Source organism: Macaca thibetana, chromosome 11 (assembly GCF_024542745.1).
Source record: "Macaca thibetana thibetana isolate TM-01 chromosome 11, ASM2454274v1, whole genome shotgun sequence".
NCBI lineage: Eukaryota > Metazoa > Chordata > Mammalia > Primates > Cercopithecidae > Macaca > Macaca thibetana.
The window spans coordinates 91,306,852-91,328,584 of NC_065588.1; the positions used below are offsets into that span (position 1 = coordinate 91,306,852).

Genomic DNA, 21,733 nt, shown 5'->3' on the forward strand with positions numbered 1-21,733 from the left:
TTCACTCTGTCTCCCAGGATAGAGTGCAGTGGCATGACCATGGCTCACTGCAGTCTTAACCTCCTGGGCTCAAGCGATCCTCCTGCCTCAGCCTCCCAAGTCTACCTATTGATCAGAGTTGACCCACAAAATAAAACCTATTTGTTATTCCTGGTTCAGAACAAATAGAAAAGGAGGCAAACTTCAGTTAGAATAAAATCTGTATTAATGCCTGTCTTGAGAATGCACTGGAGGCACATGGCATTGAACCGAGAGCTCTGGACAAGAAAAGAAGGGAGGACTACCAGGGGCTGAAGCCAAGGAGGCATCCAGGGAGTTGTAGAAGATGACATTAGCCACGCTGAAATTTAGATAAGCTTTAATACTTCCTCATGTCTCTTTGGCCTTAATGGAATCACGTGTCCATCCTGAAGCAATCACTGTAGTCAGATGCAAGGGCTTTGTTGATCGGCTTAAGTTAATCAGAGCCCACCCGCGGAAAAGAAGGAAGGCATGTAAAGGAGTGATGAGAAGCAGCTGTGTGACCTCAATGGGCAGAAAACCCGTGCATTACAGAGGAAGAAGAATTTGTAAGTAAGTAAGAAGGGAGCCATCAAAAGAAAACAAGCTGGAAATCTGCTACAGTGTCTTTACAAGTGGCATCAGGTGGGCTGATGTGGAACTAAAGTCATTCCCACCTAAACTACATCACTCACAGTGGGGGTGAGGTGGCGCCCCAAAGGAAACTGGGGTACTATTACCATGAAGAAGAGGAGAGGAGATTTAATGCCAAAGAATAAATAATAGGTGGCATTCACACTAGGGTAAGATTTCCAAGGACTTGAGTGAGAGAGCTCTCCTAGAAGGGCAGGTATCTACAAAGCAGGTGCAGAGGGGCCCGAAGCCCAAAGAAATAATTTCTGGAGACCAAATGGGAAGCACTTTCGTTCTCTAAGGAGACCTGGGACACCAAACCTGCCATAAAAATGAGGAAGCAAATTTAGGTTGTAACTCAGAATGCTCCCAGGACTAGCAGATGTGCCAGCGTGAATTTTCCCGGAGTAAGCGGTTAAGGCCAACCTTCCAATGTCATATGAGAAAGACACCCTAGAACCACTCAGGTCTTTCCTACTGCACCGAGATTCATAACAGACCACAAAGACCCTAAGAGCAGATGATTTCTGCAACCTGTGCAAACACCCCATGTTTGTAATTTTTCCCTGGTTATTTCCTTACAGAGGTTAGCAACAAATCGCTGAAGTCAGAAAGCTCCAAAGTGCTTGCCTTCTAGGAAAGAAAGTAAGGAAACTGGTGGGGGCAGGGAGGGGGGGAGTTGTGCCCCATTTCTTTGTCATTCCTAGAAACAGGAAAGTTCCCAGGGATGAAGAGGGGGATGGCAATGTTGAAAAGAAAGGGATGCAGGGCTGGGCGCGGCAGTCCATGCCTGTAATCCCAGCATTTTGGGAGACAGTAGATCACTTGAGGTCAGGAGTTTGAGAACAGCCTGGCCAAAATGGTGAAACCCCATCTCTACTAAAAAATACAAAAATTAGACAGGTATGGTGGCGGGCGCCTGTAATCCCAGCTACTTGGGAGCCTGAGGCAGGCGAATCACTGGAACCCAGGAGGCGGACGCTGCAGTGAGCCGAGATAGCACCACTGAACTCCAGCCTTGGACCTATGGAAAAGAAGGAAGGTATGTAGAGGAGCAATGTGTTTCTTTACAACTAGCATCAATTGGGTCATGAATCTTTTAGCTTTAAACATTAAAAAACCTTCCCCAAACTGGCTTAGACAGAAGAACTTATTGGCTTACGAAAGAGAAAAATGGAAAATGAATTTTAGGCAGGGTTTGATCCAGCAACTCAAGGGCATCCACATCTTCCCATCTCTACTCTCTTTATCCTAGGGTTGGCTCTCATTATTGCAAGATGCTGACCAGTAGCCCCTTGGGCTGGGAGAAGCGGGAATGTGTCCTCATTAATATCGAAGAGAAGAGAAAGGAGTCTGTGTCTCAGAATTCTTGTCAAAGGACCTCGGATTGGACTAGCTTAAGTCTTGTGCCTGCCTTTGAGTCAATCACTGTGTCTACGGGGAGGAAAATCAGGTTCTAACCAGGAGATGGCTGTGGAGCCAGCCATATAAAACCTGCAGAGCTGAGAATGGTGGGAATGAGTGCTGGTTTCCCTAAGAAAATAGGATATTGTTATGATGAATGAAGGGAAATAGAGGCTGGACAGCCAACAACAGGTCTCCTAGCATCAGATGTACAGGGGAAGGTGGAATGTGTGTACTACATATTCTAAATCAAAGGTAAAGTTAACAGCTGAAGTTTCTCCCTGGAAGTGACTTTTGCTTTAAAAAAAAAAAAAGCAACAGGAAGAGAAGGCTACCATGATGTGATTGTGACAATGCTCAGCTGGGTAGCAGCTGCTCTGCCTGATGAGACACAGGGATAGTCAATGCACATGAATAATCTCTAAAGATGGATCTGATACATGCACTTTACCTAACAGTCTTGGAAGGACTCATAGGATACACGCCAAGGAGTGAGTTAATGTTGTGTGCTTTATTTATTCACAAGGATGGTTTCCTCCTGAAACCCAGCACTATGTTAACATTCTGCATGTCACTTTGGTTCAAGCAAGTCCCAGGAAGATGGATCACTATTCATTCACTGAAGAATTTCCCAAGTTAAAGAAGAGATACAATTAATAATGTTAGAGGAGCCCAGCTAGAAACTCTAACAAGTTATGTAACATAGAAGACAGAGAATAATGAGAACAGTTATTCCTTTGTGCTTCAAAGAGAATAGTAAAATAGACTCGATAGCATGAAAATTTTTCAACAGGTTTTTCCCCCACTCCTGGCCTAATGGGCATTGATTCATGCCAGGGGTCTATGAGGCTGAAAGAGCCAACATATCTATCTGAAATAGAGTTCTCTAACCACTATGTCAGATGTAACAGTAGCTTTCAAAGTCTTGCCTGATAATGAGGTGATTGTTTAAATGAATTATGATATACCCCACAATGAAATTTTATTCATTCATTTAAAATGATGCTGTAGGCTGGGCATGGTGGCTCATGCCTGTAATCCCAGCACTTTGGGAGGCCGAGGTGGGCGTATCACTTGAGGTCAGGAGTTCGAGACCAGCCTGGCCAACATAGTGAAACCCCATCTCTACTAAAAGTACAAAAAATTTAGCTGGGTGTGGTGGCAGGTGCCTGTAATACCAGTTACTCAGGAGGCTGAGGCAGGAGAATCACTTGAACTTGGGAGTCAGAGGTTGCCATGAGCCGAGATCATGCCACTGCACTCCAGCCTGGGCAACAGAGCAAGACTCCATCTCTAATAATAATAATAACAACAACAATAATCATAATCATAATGCTATAGATAAAAATGCATTAACTTTACCTAATATTTACAATTTATTACTTTTTTCTTTTGAAATGGAGTCTTGCTCTCTCGCCCAGGCTGGAGTGCAACAGGCAATCTCAGCTCACTGCAACCTCCGCCTGCTGGGTTCAAGCAATTCTCCTCCCTCAGCCTCCTGAGTAGCTGGGATTACAGGCATGTGCCACCATGCCCGGCTAATGTTTGTATTTTTAGTAGAGAGGGGGTTTCATCATGTTGGTCAGGCTTGTCTCGAACTCCTGACCTTGTGATCTGCCTACTTGGCCTCCCAAAGTGCTGGGATTACAGGCATGAGCCACTGTGCCCAGTCACAATTTATTTATTATTGAGTGAGAAAAGCACATTAGGAAACAACATGGAGAGGTTATAATCATATTTAACTAAAATATTGAAATATTTACATTTTACACAGAAAAATGAAAAGATATACTCTGAGGTGTTAACGGTGGTTTTTTTTGATGCTGTAATCATGAATATTCTTCTTGAATCTTTTTTTCTTGTTTATATTTTCTAAATTTTCTGTGATGTACATGTATTGCTTTTGTAATAAGAAGAACACATCAGAGAGATTTTATTTTAAAATTATGCTTGCTGCATCTGTAAGTCTTTAATTGTGCTTATACTTTTCCTCTTCAAAAATTTTGGACAGCAGCTCATGCCTGTGATCCCAGCACTTTGGGAGGCTGAGGTGGGAGGATCATTTGAGGCCAGGAGTTCAAGACCAGCCTGGGTAGCAGAGTGAGACCTCCATCTCTACTGAAAACTTTAAAAATTAGCTGGGTATGGTGGTGTGCACCTGTAGTTCCAGCTACTCAGGAGGCTTAGGTGGGAGGATCACTTGAGCGCAGGACACCACGGGGCATGATCGTGCAACCGCACTCCAGCCTGGTTGACAGAATAAGACCATCTCTTAAAAAAAAAAAAAAAAAAAAAATTGATATTCTTTCTGTCAGCAGCCACAGTCGTCTGTGGATTGATGTAGGGGAGTAAATGAGTGATTTTTCCATGATGTAGCATGGAAAAATGAGTGAATGAATAAACACAGCACCAATTAGAGCAGTGAAGGAAACTCAGGAATCCAGAGGCCAATCCCCAGTTCCCTTCATTCCATCTAGTTAACATCTAAATGAGATCCCGTTCCAGGCTCTCCTCTTTCCAGTCACTAGAAGGGACAGTCTCATCCACAGGAGACATTTTAGTGCTTCCAGATCTGGAGATGGCGTCTTCTTGCTCTCAGGAGGGGCATCTTAAGAGTCTAGATTCTCAGACCCTTGTAAGGGGTCAGCCACCTCCCACCTCTACCCCTTGAGGAATTTGTCTTTTCATTGATCTCTAGATCTCTCCAGCCTCCCCAGGTGGGGCACAGCTTGTCTCGGAAGGAATGCCATCCCTGCTGAACCTCAGGGGCTCCTTGACCTTCGCCCTGTCTCAGCCACCTTCTCCAGCGCTGCCACCCCCACACAACCCTCATTAGTGGCCACCATCACCGCTGCCGCCATGCTGTGGCCCTGTTAGAGACCACTCCCCTCCTCTTCAGTCCTGAGCAAAGAGACAAGGAAACACCTTCTCATCAGCCTCGTGAGTCTAGAAATGCAGAGGTCCCATTCACAGGGCTTTTCCCAGGTAGGGAGGAAGCCACGGACACATCAACCTTCCATCTCGGCAGCATCCCTCCCTCTTCTTGTTCACCAGCCTGCTAGCCTGAGGGACAGAAAGTGACAAAAAAGGAGGTGAAACAAACTCAAAGCCTGCAAGTAGCTTACATGAGCTATCCACTAGATGCTGAGCTGTGGTGGATGGTTGCGAAGGGCCCCAGGTTGACAGGTTTGGTTTTTATTTTTTTTTAATTTTTCAAGAACAAGCAGAAATTTAGATTCTTATGTATAGATGTATAGTCTGCCAGATTTTAAACATTGGCAACTCTTTTTTTTTTTTTTTTTTTTTTTTTTTTTTTTTAGACAGAAGTCTCGCTCTGTTGCCCAGGCTGGAGTGCTGGAGTGCCATCCTGCGATCTCTCCAGCAGCTGGGATTACAGGTGCCTGCCACCACACTCAGCTAATGTTTGTATGTTTAGTAGAGATGGGGGTTTCACCGTGTTGGCCAGGCTGGTCTCGAACTCCTCCACCTGCCTCAGCCTCCCAAAGTGCTGGGATTACAGGCATGAGCAACTGTACCTGGCCTCATTCTATTTTTTAATCCCAACATAAATCTGTACCCGTTAAAAATTCTATTCAGCTTCTTTTTTTTTTCTTTTGAGACAGAGTCTCGCTCTGTTGCCCAGGCTGGAGTGCAGTGGCATGATCTTGGCTCACTGCAGTCTCTGCCTCCAAGGTTCAAGCAATTCTTCTGCTTCAGCCTCCTGAGTAGCTGGGATTACAGGCGCACACCACCACGCCCAGCTAATTTTTGTATCTTTAGTAGAGACGGGTTTTTGCCACATTGGCCAGGCTGGTCTCAAACTCCTGACCTCAAGTTATCCGCCCACCTTAGTCTCCCAAAGTGTTGGGATTACAGGCGTGAGCCACTGCGCCTGGCCCAGTTGCTTCTATTTCAGAGACATAATATGGCTTAAGGGAGAGACCTTCTTTCTCTCCCACCTGAAAGAAGTCCAGAACTGGGCAGTCCAGGGCTGCATGTGGCTCATGAGATTCCCCATGTCTGAATCACATGGCTTGGGTTTCTTTCTAGCAGTGGCTAGAATGCACCGGAGCTTCAATTCCAGATCAACCAGCTAAATGTCCCTGGGAACAGCCATTTATCTTTCTATGCTTCTGTTTGCTCATTTGTAAAATGAACAATAACAGCACCCTCCTCACAGGTTGGCTGTTGAGAATTAAATGAGATAATACACAAAAAGTTGTTAGCACAGAGCCTGGAACACAGCCCCAAAAGTATAAGATAAAGTGACCCCATCCCCACTCTTTGATTACCTAGGTCATTATAAACTGTAACAACAAAGCAAAATCACTTGAGGTCAGGAGTTTGAGACCAGCCTGGCCAACATGGTGAAACCCCCGTCTCTACTAAAAATACAAAAATTATCCGGGCCTGGTGGCATGCACCTATAATCCCGTCTACTTGGGTGGCTGAGGCAGGAGAATTGCTTAAACCTGGGAGGCGAAGGTTGCAGTGAATCGACATCACGCCACTGCACTCTAGCCTGGGGGACAGAGTGAGACTCCATCTCAAAAAAAAAAAAAAAAAAAAAAAAAAAAAGAAAGAAAGAAATGGGAATCAGGAGCCAAAAGTTAATCTGTAAGAACATAAGCTCTACCCCTCCCTGAAGCTTTGGATAGATTGTTGGACTTTCTTCAACTGTGAAGGGGAGAGGGGCTTTCTGAGTCAATTTTATCTAGATCTAAGGAGCAAGAAGACCCCAAGTGACATTTGATTTGTATAGTTAATGCCTACCCTCCTTCTGTCCCCAACCACTTCTAGAGACTCTTGGCAAAACTGAATGGGAATTTTCTGACACTGCCTCTGCTTGTACAATACTGAGAAGTCAGGAAGAGCTGGAGTTGGCTGTAATTCTAAAGGGTGAATGGATGCTGACGGTGTATCCTAGCAACAGCCGAAAAGAAATCAACATCAAGTAACACAAGCTCCACGAGTAGAAGCAGCAAAACATCCACTGAAACATGGTGAGAAGTCACATGACCTAGGTACTGACTGTCAGGCCCAAACTGGCCATTGTAAGCTAATCTTGCTGTTAGGATGCTGTAAAGATGAGGCAAGAGCAAAAGGGTGAGCTGGGTTGAAGGAAGCCTCATAAAAATGACCCCAAACCAAAATGTTTAGTCAAAGCCCAGCTTTGGAGCGATGGCCTTAGCCAGAGAAAACCACTTAATTTGTAGATAACCAAAGGTCATAGAAGGTTGTCAAATAAATCCCTTTAATCTAATTATGAATGACATTTACCTCAATAAAGCCACATGGTATTAAATAAGACATTAATAATCATATCTCACAAGAATGGAAATGACTCTCATCCATTACCCTCCTCATAGATTTAGAAAGCATTGATTTTTAGCCAAGTACCAACTGAAGAATACTAATATCCTACTGCATTTGTCAGGGTTGTTTTTGCTGCCAATGAGAGAAATTCAGCTGGAATTGAGCAAATTCAAGGGGAGAGAGTAAGGCATAGAATCAAAGGAAGTCTCTCTCTCTCTCTCTCCTTCCTAGGAAGGCTGGGCATAGTGGCTCACACCTGTAATCTCAGCACTTTGGGAGGTTGAGGTGGGCGGATCACCTGAGGTCAGGAGTTCAAGACCAGTCTGGGCAACACGGTGAAATCCCATCTCTACTAAAGGCTGGTGAAAGCAGCCTGGGCAATATGGTTAAACTCCAGAGAAAGAAAGAAAAGAAAGAAAAGAAAGAAAGAGAAAAAGCCAGCCAGCCTAGGGAAGAATTTGATTAGCCTGGTGTGGACTGCACATATGTCTATTCCAGGGCTACTTATTAGGGCCAGGAGGATGGTGTCAGAAGGCAGGAGGCAGTGTGCCGTAGTTAGCAGGGCTAGAATGGGAAGGAGAAGTTTTCCAAAGAAGGGGGATGCTGTTTTCAAAAGGGAAGAAACTGATGCTGAGCAGACAAATACCAAATGCCCAGCACATTTATTGAATCTGTGATGAGAGTGAATTTTATAACCTGCCACTATCATTAGCTTGTCTAAGTTGTCTTGGCAAAGGTAAAACATTACAGAATCCAGAGCTGTCTGGAATGTACGGTGGATTTGATCTTTCTAAATCATTTGTAATTATCTGTCATAGGAGGTGGAACGTTAGCTGTACATCTCTGAAAATATCAAATTTCATTTTCCTGTAAATAAAAGAAGGGTACTATAAAGATAAAAGCTAATATTATAGCTATATATTTGTCTTCAAATATAACCATTAAGTGGTTTAAGTAAATAATTTAAAATTGAGTTTCTAGTAAAACTCAAAGGAATGTTGCATAAAATAACTTTAAAAAAGTCTCTAAGTCATTCTTATATAGTGATCTATATTAACGTATAATGTAAAATTTAGTTGAATGCGTTAGTATTTATATGATTCTATTTACTTAATATAAAGAATAATAAAAAGGTCTAAAATTAATCATGCTTTCAGGAACTGTAAATCAGTAAACTAAATTATCATTATTTAATATTGTTGTTAAGGCCGGGTGCGGTGGCTCACACCTGTAATCCCAGCACTTTGGGAGGCCGAGGCAGGTGGATCGCTTGAGCTTAGGAGTTCAAGATCAGCCTGGGCAAGATGGTGAAACCCCATCTCTACTAAAAATATAAAAATTAGCCAGGCGTGGTGGCACGTGCCTGTGGTCCCAGATACTCGGAAGGCTGAGGTGGGAGGATCACCTGAGCCAGGGAGGGGAGGTTGCAGTGAGCCGAGATCACCCTTCTGGACTCCAGCCTGGGTGACAGAGTGAGACCCCATCTCAGAAAAATAAATAAAATTGTTAAAATTTTGGATCTTTGCTTATGGTTCCACCAAGATCATTAAGATATGATGATAATAATACTAATGTCTACCATATGTCAGATGCTTTACCTAACAAGTCTAAGGAAGATTTAATCATCCCGTGTTACAGATGAGGAAACTGAGTTCCTCTTAGGAGGTGACAGTTGCCCAATGCTACGTGGCTAAGCTCTGGGATGGTCCTAGGTCAGTCCAGCTCTAGAGGCGAATCTCTTTCCAATCTGTCATACTGCTTCCCTGCCTCAACAGTGCTGGAGAGAAGAACATATCTGTTCAGGATGTTTGTTAATCAAATAGAACTCTAACAACTGAGTGTTCTAAAATAATTATTGAGTCCACAGCCACACCACCCTGAATGTGCCCAATCTTGTCTAAAATAATGATTGACTCATAAATTATATAAATGTGCCATACAGCTGGACAAACAAGTTAACTTACTAGATTTTTAAATGTACTCCAAAAATAGAGTAGACACACTTGCGGTGTGTACGGGAAGTGCCAATTCTAGGATCCTAAAAGAAATCTCAACATCAAACTCAATAGCAAATACAGACAAACAAGAAATGAGGGCAAGGCAGCCGTTACTCAGTCAAACGTAGGGGAGAAACTTTGCTTTAAGTGACCACAAGAGAAAATGTGAGAGTGAAATCTTAGTTCTTCACCAGTGGAAAATTAGGTAAGGGTTTGAATTTAGGGTTGTGGGGGCTGGGTGTGTGGAGACCGTAAGGGAGCTGGGACAAGCACAGCTGTGTGACAAATATTAATGGCTATCACAATTCTCAAACTGAGAAATTCAGGTCAGCCTGCAGGGCAAGCTGCCTCCAAATGCAACAGCCTTTTATATGGCTGACTACTTCTTCCACAAGTCATTTTTTTGTTTTTTCACTTAGTTCAAGTTGGAATTAATGGTTCTAGTGATTTGCGTTGCCTTTGATGAAATTCTTAACATTACAAATGTATTAATCCTACCTACAAAGAGATAGCTTTTCAAAAATGAGAAAATAGTTTTTCATGTAAGTTAATATTTAAATGTCAAATGAGGATCCAGGTTTTCTTGCATGTCATTTTTCCATCCCCTTTGTATTGCTTTGAAAACAGTATCATAAAGCACCTAAAATTGTGAGGCTGATGCTTACCCTTATTTAGTGACATAAAGATGACTGCCAATTTTTTTTTTTTTAAGCAATTTTATTGTGGCTCAAAGTTCCAAGTCCAGGCTGCATGCAGGCAAATCTGTAAATCTGACTTCTTTGTAACTGGAATCAGGTAGAGCCATCACTTACAGAAATTTTGAAGACCGGGATATATCCTCCAATGCACATGCAGAGTTTCATCCATTTCAACACAAAGTTTTTATATGCATCCATTTCAACACAAAGGTTTTAAATAAAGCTATTTATTAGCTTATAGTAATAAATCCTGGCAAACACTACTGGTTCATAATATGCCTAGAGTTATGAATCAGAAGATTCATAATCAGGCCTACATCTAATAAGAAAGATGGCTGGCCGGGCGCAGTGGCTCACGCCTATAATCTTAGCACTTTGGGAGGCCGAGGCAGGTGGATGACCTGAAGTTGGGAGTTCAAGACCAACCTGGCCAACATGGCAAAACCCTGTCTCTATAAAAATACAAAATTAGCTGGGCGTGGTGACAAGTGTCTGTAATCCCAGCTACTTGGGAGGCTGAGGCAGGAGAATCACTTGAACCGGGAGGTGGAGGTTGCAATGAGCTGGGATCACACCACTGCACTCCAGCCTGGGTGACAGAGTGAGACTCTGTCAAAAAAAAAAAAAAAAAAAAGAAAGTGAGAGAGAGAGAGAGAGAGGCAAAGCAAAGCAAAGCAAAGCAAGCAAACTTGGGCAACATAGCAAGAGCTTGTCTCTACAAAAAAACTTAAAAACTAGCTGGGCATGGTGGTGATTGCCTGGAAGGCTGAGGTGGGAGAACTACTTGAGCCCAGGAGGTCGAGGCTGCAGAGAATCGTGATTGCACCACTGCACTCCAGCCCTGGCAACAGAGTGAGAACCTGTCTCTGGAAAAAAAAAAAAAAAAAAAAAAAAAAAAACGGAGAGGAAAGGAAAGGAGGAGGGGGTAGGGGGATAAAAAAGAAAGGAAAGGAAAGGGGAAAAGGGAAACGAAAGGAAAATGAAGAAAGAAAGGAAGATAGTACACAGCAGTAATAAATTTTATTACTAGAGGAGAAGTAATAAAGTCATAAGGATGCTGTATCAGCGAGGACATTCAGCTACAAGTGGAAGAAGCGTAAGTCAATACAGATTCTAAGTCAAGCTATAAGAAAATAGGGAAATTTACTGGTTCATATCATTAAAGAGTGGAAATGAAATGTACTTCAGGCACAGGTAGAACCAGGTTCTCAGACACCAGACATCGGCCTGGAAAAAAACTTTTCTGGCCGGGCATGGTGGCTCACGCCTGTAATCCCAGTACTTGGAGAGGCTGGGGCGGGTGATCACTTGAGGTCAGGAGTTGGAGACCAGCCTGGCCAACATGGTGAAACCCCGTCTTTACTAAAAATACAAAAATGAGCCAGGCACGGTGGCATGCATCTGTAATCCCAGCAACTTGGGAGGCTGAGGCAGGATAATCGCTTGAACCCAGGAGACGGAGGTTGCAGTGAGCCGAGATTGCGCCACTGCACTCCAGTCTGGGCGACAGAGTGAGACTCAGTCTAAAAACAAAAAGCATACACAGACATTACCTTCCTGGAGCCAGGGCTGATAAATATGGCTCCATTACTATGTTCGTACGATGTGACCGCATTTCATACTATGAGTGCTTGGCACCAGGGTATGAATTAACTTGTATTTGAGAAGAATGTTAGGCACAGGACTTTTCCATTCATAGAAGGATGACTTAAAGCAGGGATATAGACCGAGCGGTCTTTGCAAGCTGATCACACAAGTGATTGCAAACCCTTGAAATGATCACCAATTTTCTGGAAACACAGCATGACATCATGGTAATTAGTGTACTTTTTTCCCTGTAAAAATTGGTCAATGAAACTTTAGAAATTTCCTATTTGCATGTTTAGGTGTTATTTCCCACAAGAACTCTTACTTTCTGAAACTTCAGAATTTACTGTTCTGGGCTGCTGCTGTTTAATTTCAGTCACTATTTCACCTCCAACAAAAATTATTATTTTTGAGACAGAGTGTTACTCTGTGGCCCAGGCTAGAGTGCAGTGGTGTGATCTCAGCTCACTGCAGCCTCCACCTCCCAGATTCAGGCGATTCTCCTACCTTAGCCTCCTCAGTAGCTGGGCCTGTGCTGCTGCGCATGGCTAATTTTTGTATTTTCAGTAGAGATGGTTTTTCGCCATGTTGGCCAGGTTGATCTCGAACTCCTGACCTCAGGTGATCTGCCTGCCTCAGCCTCCCAAACTGCTGGGATTGTAGGCGTTAGCCACCGTGCCCAGCCCTAAATCTAATCAATACAGTTTTGCTTCATTATATCTACATGTAGAGTGCCTTTATAGGTGGACAGTGGGTGTTCAGTAAAAGCTCAATACAGAGATTCTTTACTGGAGTAATTTTGTTCAGGCCTTTTCCCAAAAAGTAACAATAAGTACTATGAATAAAATAATACAAGGAAGTTCATATAAATAAACAGTAATAGGAAGTTCCTGAGGAAGCTACTGTAGATTAGATGACACAGAACATTCTGTTGAGGAGGTGATACTTGTAAAGTAAGATATGAATGATACCAAAAAAAGGAGCAACACAAAGACGTTAATATTCTAGGCAGAAGGAAGAGCAAGTGCAAAGACCCAAGACAAGAATGAATCCAGTCTTTGAAGATTAGACAGAGGCTTGTGTGGCTGACATATAGTGGGTGATGGAGGGAGAAACGAGAGGTGATATCTGAGAGGTAGGTCAATAAGACACATCATAAACACAAGCAGGGACTCCCACAGACAGTTCCATTGCCTTTTTTTTTTTTTTTTTTTTTTGAGACAGGAGTTTCACTCTTGTTGCCCAGGCTGGAGTACAATGGCACAATCTTGGCTCACTGCAACCTCCGCCTCCTGGATTCAAGCGATTCTCCTGTCTCAGCCTCCCAAGTAGCTGGGATTACAGGCGCATGCCACCACGCCTGACTAATTTTTGTATTTTTAGTAGAGCCAGGGTTTCATCATATTGGTCAGGCTGGTCTCGAGCTCCTGACCTCAGGTGATCCGTCTGCCTCGGCCCCAAAAAGCGCTAGATTACAGACGTGAGCCACCGAGCCTCTTTTCTGTGAAGTGAGTTTCTCCGCCATGGACACTGTCCTACATATGACAAGGCAGAAAGCATTCTAATCCCATGAATGTTGATGTTGGCCAAGGCATGATAGGCAGGGAAAACAGACTCAAATTCAGAATCAGTACCTATTCCCACAAAAACAAAGCATCTCTCCCTCCAATATGGAAGAAGTCCAATGAAATGAACTTGCTGCAATGATGTTACTGGGCTTAGATGTGTGTTTTCTGTTGGGATCTTCGAGAAGCAGGCACTGAGACAAAGATTTGTTCTCAGAAGGTGATCTCAGTAATCATCTGGCTACTTTGTTCTAAATCTTTTTGGATTACAGATCCAAGCCTCAAGGTTCATTTGCCAAGCCCTTCCCAAAACTTTTGCACAAATCTTCCATGTTGCTGTTTTCAATCTCTGACTATCTAGCCAGTGACTGGTTACGGTTATAGATCCTCACCTCAGATCATGTTTCCCTGAAGTCAAAGTACATGATAAAAGGCAGTGCTTGGAATTTTGCCTACAAATTGAGATTTGCCCTCAACTGTCCTTCAAGACCACCCCAAATATACACAGTACGTTTCTAGCTGATAGCGCCTATTGTTCACGGTATCTGTAAACCGGGTTTGGCTTTTTTCCATTCTCAGTTAACTGGACAATAACGCTCCACAAAGGTAAAGAGACAGATTGGTAGGGGCAAGGTGTGGGAATAGAGTAGTTAAAGGCACAGAGTCAGGAGAAAATGTTCATACAAAGAAAATGTGTCTTCATGACCTGTCTGGTCCCACCTGCTAGGTGATGGAGTGCTGCTGGAAATGGTCAACTTTATGAGTAGGTGTATTAAATAGCACCTGGTGCCCCCACAGTCTCCAACATCCCCAGTAGCAAATTGAACCGTTTCTCAAAAGGAAAATAGTAATCTTCCAGAAGGGGGTATGACCTTGCTCCAAAGTCCTGTGGGCTTCCATTGTGATTCTCCTGGAGAAATTTGTCTCTGACTGCGTTAAGTCTCCCAATCAGCCAGACACTTTGAGAGGGCTGAGCAGCAGAGCTGCTTGGACTGCAGACTGGGCCACCTACAGGGACTAGTTTTGCTCTGCCAGCTTTTCAGGTCATCAGGCAAATAAATACGTGCAAAACACCTGTATGTTATATGCTGTCTCAAAAATCCAGGGCTAAAAAAGCCAAAACAACACACTGAATACAGTATCTCTTGAAGGCACTGAATTCAACCTGATCCAGCTAAGGGATACTCAGGGGATAGGGCTGCAGTAGACTAGTTTCTTATGACTGAGGAAGAGTTTCAAAAGAACTGGTTTTTGCGTGTTGGTTTCTTTAGCACAGTTGTTCAAAACATTGGCTGCAAATTGAACCATAAGGTGGTGAGGGGAGAAGTTTTAAAAATTACTGATGCCTGGATCCTACCCTCAGAGATGCTGGTCTGATTGCCTGGAATTCTGGATTATAAAAAAACTAATATGCAGTCAAGGGCGAAGACCATTGTTCTAGTTCCTTCTAGATGTTCCTATACCAACAGCCAGGGTCCCACTCTATCCCTTCATTTTCATATAGGAAAACAAGAAGGTAAGTGAAGTCATACGATTACCCTGCGTTTCACTTATAAACCAAAAGGTATCTGAGACAAGTCTCAATCAATTTAGAAAGTTTATTTTGCTGAGGTTAAGGCTGTGCCTGTGACACAGCTTCAGGGGGTCCTGACGACACATGCCCAAGTGGTCGGGGTACAGCTTGCTTTCAGACATTTTAGGGAGACGTGAGACACCAATCAGTAGGTGTAACATGCACACTGGTTCCGTCAGGTGAGATGGGACAACGTGAGGTAGGGGCTTCCAGGTCATAAGTAGACAAGAGACAAAAGGCTGCATTCTTTTGAGTTCTTGAGCAGCCTTCCACTGAATACACAGTTTAGTCTGGCTCAGGGAATCTGGATTTTTACATAAACAACAGGGCAGAGGAAGCAATCAGATACACATTTATCTCCGGTGAGCCTCAGAGATGACTTTGAGTTCTGTCTGTCCTTTGTCCACAAGGAATTCCAAGGAGGGAGATATGTAGCTTTTTATCTTTGTAGCTATTAATATCTTATTTAGGGATAAAATGGGGGTCAGGTTTGCCTGACATAGTTCCCAGCCTGACTTTTCCCTTGGCTTAGTGATTTTGGGGTCCCAAGATTTATTTTCCTTTCACACACTTGATGCCTTGAGTTGAGATTTGAGAATCAAGGTTTATTCTCTCTTAAGTCATTCAATGCCCTTGGAAACAACCACCTGACTCCATAATCCTAGCATTAATTTGTTCCATGGTGGCTGCTACCAGTCCCCAGGGGCCTTATCCTCAGGGGGCTCGTGGATCCTGGTGACTAAAGGCAACAGCCTGATAAGCTCCTTGATCACTGGAGCTGCGAGCTTTCCATCTGGAATACAGAGAGATGTGGGCCTTTCACCCTACCCAGACACAACCACCAATTCCAAAGATCCCGCATTTCCTTGAAGGTCTTTTGCCTACCTCTGGTACCAATCTGGATATTAAAGACTTTTTTATTGGTAAGCAACAAAAAAAATCTGTGACCCTAGTTAGCTTAAAGAACTAAGAACATATTGGAATAGAGTCTAGGATAGTTTACAGTTTAAAATGAACCATTAAAGAACCAGACTCAGGACATAGGGTATCTCTGATAACCTCCTTAGAGAGCTTCAATAAAAGTCACCCAGTTCTGATGACTTTCAGCCTTTGTGTCTCTCCATTCAAGTTCCAAGTTCCCATGAGAAAATGTGGCTTGGCTTAGGTCTTCCCATATAACGAGCTATGGTAGTAAGGTAGGGTCCCAAAGCACAAACAGGACCACAGAGGCTGTTTCCAGAAAAGGGAACTGTAAACCAGGCAGCTACCCCAATACAAGTCTACTTCAATCACCATGTTTGGAAGCATCTATTTTGCACCTGGAAAACAACAAAGTGAAGGGCAAAAAGGCACGAAAGACATTGTTTAGTCACACAATTTTAATCTAGTGAATGGTAAATGGTAAAAGAGTAATTACATGAAAAGCTCCATATTTTGCATGTTTCAACTGTTCTTCATTGTCTTTACTTGTAAGGTGTTGAAGGTGGGATCCACTCCTGAATCTTCTTTCTAGTGGTGGAATAAGGTACATATTGTTCTGGGGTGCCACTCACGTTGAATTTATGGTTTGTCCAAATGAATTTACGAGCAGTAAGTGGTTTTGTTGTTGGAGGATCATCAGTCATACTGTGAAGCCACCGATGCCTTGAAGAGGGGAAAAAACCCAAACAGTTATGAAGAGGCAGTACAGCACAGTGGAAGGAAGGTTAAAAAGGTATTTTTTGTTGTTGTTGCTTGGGTTCAAGCCTTAGCTCCAACACTTACTAGCTGAATTCTTCTATGCCTTAGTTTTTTTCCATCTGAACATCCCTACTCCTCAGGGATGGTATAAAGATAAAAGGAGATAATATACATAAAGCACATAGAAAAATTCTTGTGTGTGGCAGATACTCAACAAATGTCAGCTACTGTTCTCATTACTGTATTTTTTTCCTTCATTTTCTTTCTTTCTTTTTTTTGGAGACAGGGTCTCACTCTCACCCATGCTGGAATGCAGTAGCACTATTATAGCTCATTGCAGCCTCAAACTCCTGGGCTCGTGTGATCCTCCTACCTCAGCCTCCTACGTAGCTGACACTATAAGAGCATGCCACCATGCCTGGCTAACTTTTAGAACATTTTTGTAGAGATAGGATCTCACTATGCTGCCCAGGCTGAACTCAAACTTCCGAGCTCAAGGGATCTTCCTGCTTCAGCCTCCCAAAGTGCTGGGATTATAGGTATGAGCCACCATGCCCGGCCCATTACTGTATCTTATCAAATCTGACACTATCCATTTTCAGACATGCCATTATTTTATCTACCTCTAAGAAAGAAAGATGCTACCAAATATATTATGGCACACTACTGATTATAACATGTATCCTAAGTTTAGATGTGCAAATATATTTTAGAATTGACAAAAATACAGTATTACTATTAGGTGCTAGAGGTCAATTCTGGATTTTCGGTACGCTCAGGTTACTCTGGCTCATGAAGGTCTAGTTTAAAATCCATGAGGCTCCTGCTGAGAAGAGTCTCTGATGCATTGTAAATTCAAGCATGTCAGTGCAAACACTAGAGAATATGCAACTTGTTATATTAAAAGATTAAATCAGGGCCAGGCACAGTGGCTCATGTCTATAATCCCAGCACTTTGGCTAGGATGAGGTGGGAGGATCACTTGAGGCCAGAAGTTCAGGACCAGCCTGGGCAACATAGTGAGACCCAGCCTTAAAAAAAAGTTACAACGACCCCCAATTCACAAATATTTCAGTCGTAAGTGCTTAACAATTTAAGAGGATATGTTCCAGAAATCAGACCTAAAAGCCGGATACCTGGAGGTGAAAGGGAAGAGACCAGCGATACTACTGCTAACGACAGGGAAAGGAGGAATCAAAGTTTGTGGGACAGAGTTCGATCAAGCAGGAAGCTAAGCTGAGGGGTTTACATGGGAAAGAAGGGAAGAGAGAATTTGTCCCAGCCTCTAAGACCTGGAGCTCACAAGACAGAGACGACCCTGTTGGGGGGGGCGGGGAAAAATGAGAGGCCAGTCACAGAACTGCAGCCCAGGGGTGGGGAAAAGGTGATTATCTAGCTGCAGAGAAAAGGACAAGAGGAGGATGTTTCAGTGGAATAACTAGAACTAAAGCTAATGAGAAACATTTTTGTTGCTATGTAAACCTAAGAATACTTGCTAGCAGTAATTGATAGATATAGATAGGTAATTGGCTAAAAACCAGTCTGAATACAGATAAAATATGATTACAGTTGCTATATTTATATCGAAAGATAATTGTTTCATGATCAGCTTATACAATGAAGAATGCAAAAAGCTGTACAAGCTAGGTCAGTGTCTGTCTTACATCCTTTAAAGGAAGCTGGGGATTAGTGAAAGTGACCTGGGCCAATAAACTGTAACCATGCATATGAGCACATGAGCGCTGAAGCCCTTGTGAGACGATGGTGGTGAGCCAGGCTCCACTAACCACTCAGAGGGATTAGCTGTTAAAGTCAAGGCTGTCACTTATCAAGGGGCTTTATGTGAGCTTATGACATAGCAGAAATACTTAACTTTTATCTTGTTGAGTCAGCTTAACTAAAGAAAAATTTTATTCAAAAAATTGCTATCAAGACTCCTGAAGGTTAAAATGATATTTAAGGAACCACAGTCCCAAGCTTATGCCTATTCTGTTACTTAAGTGAGGAACTGAAGAGCTCATGGAGAAATGGAAAATGCTCCAAAAAAGTAAAAAATAATTTTTATCACAATACACAAAATCTGAAAATATTTATCCCGGCAAGGCTACATGCAAGAATCAGGGAATTAATAAATAATAAACTATACCCATTATAGCAGTTTATAAAGAATTATAAGAAAAAGGGATATGTTTATAGTCTGCTAGGCAAATATAACCCTTGTTATTTTATTATTAAATAAGGGGTAAATAAATCATATCTTTCAGACTGCCACACCAGAGAGTTTTACTTGCAAAACAGACTCTTAGCTGGGTCCTTTTTCTTTTTCTTTTTTTTTAGACAGTCTTGCTCTGTGGCGCAGGCTGGAGTGCAGTGGCAATATCTTGGCTCACTGCAACCTCCACCTCCTGGGCTCAAGTGATTCTCCTGCCTCAGCCTCCTGAGTAGCTGGGATTACAGGCGCATGCCACCACGCTGGGCTAATTTTTTTTATTTTTAGTAGAGATGAAGTTTCACCATGTTGTTCAGGCTGGTCTTGAACTCCTGGCCTCCAGTGATTTGCCCGCCTCGGCCTCCCAAAGTGCTAAGATTAAGGCGTGAGCCACTGCGCCTGGCCAGAGATACTGACTTTTAAGTTATTTTTTAAAATTTGGCCAGGTGCAGTGGCTCACGCCTGTAATCCCAGCACTTTGGGAGGCTGAGGCAGGCGGATCACGAGGTCAGCAGATCGAGACCATCCTGGCTAACACAGTGGAACCCTGTCTCTACTAAAAATACAAAAAATTAACCGGGCATGGTGGTGGGCGCCTGTAGTCCCAGCTACTCAAGAGGCTGAGGCAGGAGAATAGCACGAACCCGGGAGGTGGAGCTTGCAGTGAGCCGAGATCGTGCCACTGCTCCAGCCTGGGTGACAGAGCAACACTCCGTCTCAAAATATTTTTTTGTAGAGATGGGATCTTTATGAAACTGGGTTGGGATTATGGTATCCACAAAACCCCTGGATCCATCTAACCCCAGGATGGGATTGATACATTTAACAAATTTAAAAAACAAACATGGTTCATTATAAGACGGCAATTCAAACCTTGTTAGCACACTAACTATTATTTAATTAAGTGCAATCTGAATGAAAATCCCAATGGGGTTCTTCTTAGAGTTTCACAATATGATTGTAAGCTTCAGTTAAAGTTTATCCAAGAAAATTTTGAAAACTCAGAACAATCAGAAAGGCTGGCACTGGCATTATCAGACATTAAATGAATGTCTCGAACATTAGAATGCTATGGCAACTGACACAAAAGTACCATAAGAAAGTAGAAAAACCCCCAAACAGACTAAAATGTATATAAGGTGAAACTGGCATTTCAAATCATTGAAGAAAGTAAAAATTTCTCAACAAATTATGCTAGGATGATTTTGTTGGGAAACAAAAAAACACCATAAGGTATAAGTTGAGAGGAGTGTAAAAAAAGATAAACAAACAAAACAAAAGAAAAAAAAAAGTTAGATTTCCCAAGTCATCAATGATTCCAGATAGATTAATAATGCTCAGGACCAGGCACAGTGACTCACACCTGTTATCCCACGGGAGGCCAAAGCAGGAGGATCACTTGAGGTCAAGACCAGCCTGGGCAGCATAGTGAGATCCCCATCTCAACAAAATAATTTTTGAAAATTTAGCCAGGCATAGTGGCACCTGTAGTCCCAGCTACTCAGGAAGCTGAGGTGGGAGAATTGCTTGAACCCAGGAAACATAGGCTACGGTGAGCCATGTCCTGCCACTGCACTCCAGCCTGAACAACAGAGCAAGACTCTGTTTCTAAATAAATAAATACATACATACATAAAAATAATAATCTCAGATACGAAAAGAGTATTTATAATCACAGAATATATTGATATTCAGAGAATATGAAGATTCACTTGTAAAATTAATGTAAAAGGTAAAAAGCCATAAAAAGAAAAAAGCTGATAGATCTTACTATGTAAAAATTGAAAAAAGTGTAAAACATTGATGAAAGACATTGAAGAGGACACCAAAAAATGGAAATATATTCCAAGTTAATGGATTGGAAGAATCCATATTGGTAAAATGTCCATACTACCCAAAGCAATCTACAGATTCAATGCAATCCCTATCAAAATACCAATCACTTCCTTCACAAAAATAGAAAAAACCCCCACAAAACCCAGTCCTAAAACATATATGGAACCACAAAAGACCCAGAATAGCCAAAGCTGTCCTAAGCAAAGAGAACAAAACTGGAGAAGTCAAATTACACTGACTTCAAATTATACTACAGAGCGGCCGGGTGTGGTAGCTCATGCCTTAATCCCAGCACTTTAGGAGGCTGAGGTGGGTGGATCACTTGAGGTCAGGGGTTTGAGACCAGCCTGGCCAACATGGTGAAACCCCATCTCTACTAAAAAATACAAAAATCAGTGAGTGTGGTGGCACATGCCTCTAATCCCAGCTACTCAGGAGGCTGAGGCAGGAGAATTGCTTGAACCCAGGAGGTGGACATTGCAGTGAGCTGAGATGGTGCCACTGCACTCCAGCCTGGACAATAAGCAAGACTCCGTCTCAAAAAAAAAAAAAAAAAAAAGAGTCTTAAAAAAAATAACAGAGCTATGTTAATCAAAACAGCATTTTCACCAAAGGTGTCAAGAACATACACTGGGGAAAAGGTAGTCTCTTCTGGGAAAACTGGATATCCATATGCAGAAAAACGAAACTAGATTCCTATCTTTTGCTGTATTTTACAAAAATCAAATCAAAATGGATTAAAGACTTAAATCTAAGACCTTGAACTATGAAACTACTACAAGAAAACATTGGGGAAACTCTCCAGGAAATTGGTCTGGATAAAAATTTCTTGAGTAATAACCTGCAAGCACAGACAACCAGAGAAAAAAATGGGCAAATGAAATCACATCAAGTAAAAAGCTTCTGCACAGCAAAGGAAACAATCATCAAAGTGAAGAGACAACCCACAGAATGAGAGAAAATATTTGCAAATTACCCATCTAACAAGGGATTAATAACCAGATTATATAAGGAGCTCAAACAACTCTACAGGAAAAAATCTAATAATCTGATTTAAAAATGGGAAAAAGATTTGAAAAGACATTTCTCAAAAGAAGACAAACAAATGGCAGACAGACATATGAAAAAGTGTTCAACATCACTGATCATCAGATAAATGCAAATCAAACTTAAAATGAGGCTACTCTGGGCACACTGCCTATGGGGTAGCTCTGGTCCACAAGGAGCAGTAAAAA

At 42.4% G+C, this 21,733-nt stretch overlaps 2 protein-coding genes across 2 annotated transcripts in view; one reads left to right on the forward strand and one right to left on the reverse strand.

Moving 5' to 3' along the window:
- Positions 1-21,733, forward strand: part of METAP2 (methionyl aminopeptidase 2) — an 817,888-nt gene that overhangs the window by 258,171 nt on the left and 537,984 nt on the right. The window lies entirely within an intron of this gene.
- The window catches only part of NDUFA12 (NADH:ubiquinone oxidoreductase subunit A12), a 42,052-nt gene continuing 36,453 nt past the window's right edge, over positions 16,135-21,733 (reverse strand). Inside the window, exon 4 of the mRNA XM_050747213.1 lies at positions 16,135-16,417. Within this exon, the coding sequence (XP_050603170.1) occupies positions 16,237-16,417 (181 nt within the window). The 3' untranslated portion in view covers positions 16,135-16,236. The remainder of the gene's footprint in view (positions 16,418-21,733) is intronic.